This window comes from Lathyrus oleraceus, chromosome 4 (genome assembly GCF_024323335.1).
Source record: "Lathyrus oleraceus cultivar Zhongwan6 chromosome 4, CAAS_Psat_ZW6_1.0, whole genome shotgun sequence".
In the NCBI taxonomy this organism is placed as follows: domain Eukaryota; kingdom Viridiplantae; phylum Streptophyta; class Magnoliopsida; order Fabales; family Fabaceae; genus Lathyrus; species Lathyrus oleraceus.
The window spans coordinates 287,923,779-287,927,962 of record NC_066582.1 but is presented as its reverse complement, the minus strand read 5'-3'; the positions used below and the strand labels follow the sequence as shown (position 1 = coordinate 287,927,962).

The 4,184-nt window shown below is 34.8% G+C and overlaps 1 protein-coding gene across 1 annotated transcript; it reads right to left on the bottom strand.

The window, feature by feature from the left end:
- Positions 1 to 241: 241 nt before the first annotated feature.
- LOC127137145 (peroxidase 31) lies at positions 242 to 1,553 on the bottom strand. Its single transcript, XM_051063630.1, has 2 exons — positions 1,041 to 1,553; positions 242 to 845 (listed from the first exon to the last, which is right to left on the bottom strand). The coding sequence occupies exons 1-2, from the start codon at positions 1,551 to 1,553 to the stop codon at positions 363 to 365; spliced, it is 996 nt and encodes a 331-aa protein (XP_050919587.1). The 3' UTR covers positions 242 to 362.
- Between the last annotated feature and the right edge of the window lie 2,631 nt (positions 1,554 to 4,184).

Sequence of the window (4,184 nt, the reverse complement as noted above, 5' to 3'; positions counted from 1 at the left end):
TTTTTCTAATAATATATTATGAATTTTACAATCCATAAACCCTCCATTGACTTTAGTATGTTAAAAGGAAATGCTGTGTATTTCAAAAGAGTGCGGATTTTAAAATCCGAAATTTAAGAGTATTTTTAGAATTTGATCTGTATGAGTAACAAAGAGTCCGGTGAGTAAACCCAATATTCTTTAATGTTAATATTTAGTATGTTATATGCTTTATATGTTTATACTTTACTTAGCTATGTTATTTGACATAATACAAATATATAACTATATGTTAGTAAAAGTCATACAAAGTTGCACATAACATTGCTAAATATTTGAATTACATTTGAATTTCTTCTACACAATAATTACCACCAAAAAATTCAATTAGTATCAAGGTTGTTGAAAGCATCACACCTATTTCGTACCTCCCCATCCTTCCCCACCTTAACATTTGAAACACTTACCTTACGCATAGCATGACCAAAATCCTCAAAGAATTTGCTTTCATTTGTCGCATACAATTCCACAAATGGTTTTGTCCTCTTGTCCTCAAACATTAAACTATCCGTAGCTAAAAGACCTAACCCTCTCTTCAAATTCTTAAAATACATGTTGTCAAACTTCTTAGGTGTCATCACGTCGTTGTACGCCGACATCGAAGGATCTTTTTGGTAATTCTGGCAGAGTTTCTTAAGCCCTGCAGCAAATTCTGGTTGATACTTTGGATCAGTTTCAGCGGTTTTGCTGAAGTTGAAGAGCCTGTTGCTAAACTCTTTGCAATGAGAGAATCCTATTGTGTGTGCTCCTACTAGAGCCACCATCTCTTGAATTGTAAACCCTTTTGATGTGAAAAGGTTTATCACCTAGCATAGTCACATATTCACAAACTTTATGCACAAAATTTGTTTTTCTATTTTATGCACGAGTCTAACTCTATCTAAAAATGATGCGAAAAATATTTATCATATTCAAAAGTTTTAAGTTATATATTAAGGTGGATGATAATATTGTTATGCACGAGTAAAAAATTATTGAAGTGAGATAGATTCGTTTCTAACCTGATCCATTGTCATTGTTGGTATTGGATATTTGTTTTCTGCGTCGACTGATCTCGACACTAGACTATCTTTTCTACCTAGGCCTAACTCATAGAAAGGGCCGCCAACTAAGACAACAAGGTCACGTGCGGCTGTTGCGATTATATCAGAGCAAGAGACTACGCCGGGACATTCCAACTCCAACCTGTTCTTAGCACGCGTGACCACGTCGAAGCCATCTCCTGAGAGGGAGAGATTGATGTCTGCATCACGTTCTCCCTTGTTGAAGGCGTTTGAGGCTACCAAGATGGATGCATCACAGCCTCCGATCATGCAGTCGTGGAAGAAGAGGCGGAGTGTAGCACCGGCCGTGGAGGGCGTTAATTGCTGCTTTGCGGCTACAGTTTCCTTCATGATGTCTAAGAATTTAGGGCATGTTTTTTGGTAGTAGTTTGGAGTGAGTTTGGATTGGATAAAGGGGAATAAGGCTAGGAAGAATAAATAGAAAATGTGATATTTGTATATACAAATCATATTGTAGTAAAATATTAATATTATTAGTTTTCAAATTTGTGTCAAAATTGAATCTTTCGAAGAAAAGTTTATTATTTGTTTGGTTAAAGCTTAAGAAGATGAATGAGGTTCTTGCACTATGGTGGATGAGAGGAGGGAAATTTGGTATTGTGTGAAGGAATGGAAATTTTGGAGTAAATGGCGTTGACTTATATGTGGAAGAGAGGATTCAAAGGAGGTGATGGTTAATTATAGAGAGGTTTATATATTTGATGATTATGCTTTTTTTTCTTAATTTGGTTGAAGAGAAAGTACTCAATCTTGAGGTCCAAATTGAATATAGATAATGGAATGTTTAATGGTTATTAATAATTGTAATTTTCATATTTAACTAGTATATGTCATTGCACGGTGCAAATATCCTATTTATATGAAAAAATAATAATACTTGTATTACTTTAGTATTTTCAACAACTTGCTACTATTATTCACTTCCCAGCAAAATTTAGGATTTATTGGGAGAAAATGTACTAGAATGTCAAAAATAATATACTATGATTTATCAAACAGAATTTCATCGGTGACATCCTAGTAATTTTTTTAAGAGCAATGCTATTAATGGTGAGGATTTTCATCAAGAATGTCTCATGAATTGTGTTTATCCTATAAAATCTCGTCATGGCCTGGAAATATAGGATTAATGGATGTAATTTAGGCCAAACTTTCAACTATATAAAATGAAAGTTTTAAATCTATAATTTCTAAATTGAAAATTATCTCGCTTTTGGTTGTCGCACCGCGAAAAATACAGAGTCGCAGCGAATTTTATTTATTTCAAAGAAAAGGGAAAATAACGATAAAATCTCAAATGAAAGAATGATCTTGCAACCAAGAGCGGATTCGAAATTCAGTTATGCAAGGGAAAAATATTAACACCCCTCACATACATGGTACTCCATGGGAACAACTTGCTCGTATCAAATGTGTATGGATGTTATTTATCTGTATCTTTCTTGCTATCGGGAATGAGATGAAAGAGTAAGGTGGGAGAGAAAATAAGTTTTAAGTTAGTGTGCTCGCCAAGGATTTGGGTCTTTGTGCCTATGTATCCTCATACGTGCAATAAGGAAGTCAGGGCTCCATTGTTCGGCTCACAAACGGAACATTTGTTTGGTTGTTTTTATTGAACAGTATTGACGATCGCGCGCTACTGTTCACTTGCTTGTATATTCTGTCATGGGAGTGTGAAGTATTTGCTTGTTTGCGATAAAGTGGATGCGCTTGGATAACATTCTAGCAGTTAAACATTACTTGTTCACACATGGAGGCTAAAGCGTCGTTCACGGGAGAATGAAAGTAACATGTCCTTTTTGAAAGGTTTTGAAGAGAGTGCACTAAGACAAAAGATGATTTGATTTGTTGAGGTTGATTTTATGTACGGAGACAAGCATCAGACTCTTGGCTAGATACAGTCAACAGTCCAAGAACTCGGGAGTTGAGAGGATAATGTTATACTAACCGTTATTTTTCATTCAAAAAAAGAGATTTGAATTGTGAAAAGAGTTTGGCAAGTCTAATCATTGGAACTTAGAGGGAGACAAGTATTTGACCCTTGACTAAGTACAACAAACAATCAGAGTACTTGGGAGTTGAGAGGACAATGGAGTCCTAACTACCCTTTCTCTCCCTCATATCACCTAGATCTAACTTGTTTGAATCATTAGATGTTTTAAGGGGAAATTCAAGTGTCGGGTCCTCAAGCTAGGTACGGCCGACAACCCAAGTGATTGAATATTGTGTACAAGCAAGTACACCCCATTTCTGCATTCCGGTTTGTTATGAAAATGGTTTTGAAAAAGACACTTGACGTTGGATCAAGTGTTTGAGTTTATTATGAAAAAGTGTGTGAAGAATGGAGGATAGAGATAGAATGAGATTGAGAAGAGAATGGAGAAGAGATGATAGGATGGATCATGGAGTGGATGGGAAATACTTGATGTTAGATCAAGTATTCACGTTGTAATAGTGCGAGTTTATTTGGAAAACAACTTGATGTTGGATCAAGTACCTTTTGTTTCTTTTGAAATATTTTATTTATCGTTTTGGTTTTATCTTTTTTAATTATCATGCATAATAAATTAACAAAAAGCAATAAACCTAAGTTATTACATGATCGTGGGGTGGGGGAACATTTAACCCACAATGGGGGGATATAAGCAATTATAACAGAAATGGAAATGGAAAAAAATTATACAAGATTACAAACTATGTACCATGCCTAAAGCATACACGTGAAATGGTACTTCAAACAATACAAGGCTATTGGATAGGTTAGAAGCTTAATTAGTTAGAAGTGTGCTTGAATCTCAAAGTCACATGTGGAAGGACAAAATAACAAATGGGGTTAGCATAAGATCAAGTCATGTGAAAATGATACAATAAGTGTAAACATATTCAATGATTTAAATTAATCCAGATGGTAATGGATTAATCAATGAAAAATTATCAAAGATAGGGTCAGCAAATTGGATACCAACCAATCACATCTCTACAATCTTAAATGCTCTTGGAAGGTTCATATTTGTTGTTGGAACCAAGCTGAATTTTGATTATGGTAGATTCATGTTTGAACAAATTGTCAAACATGCTTCT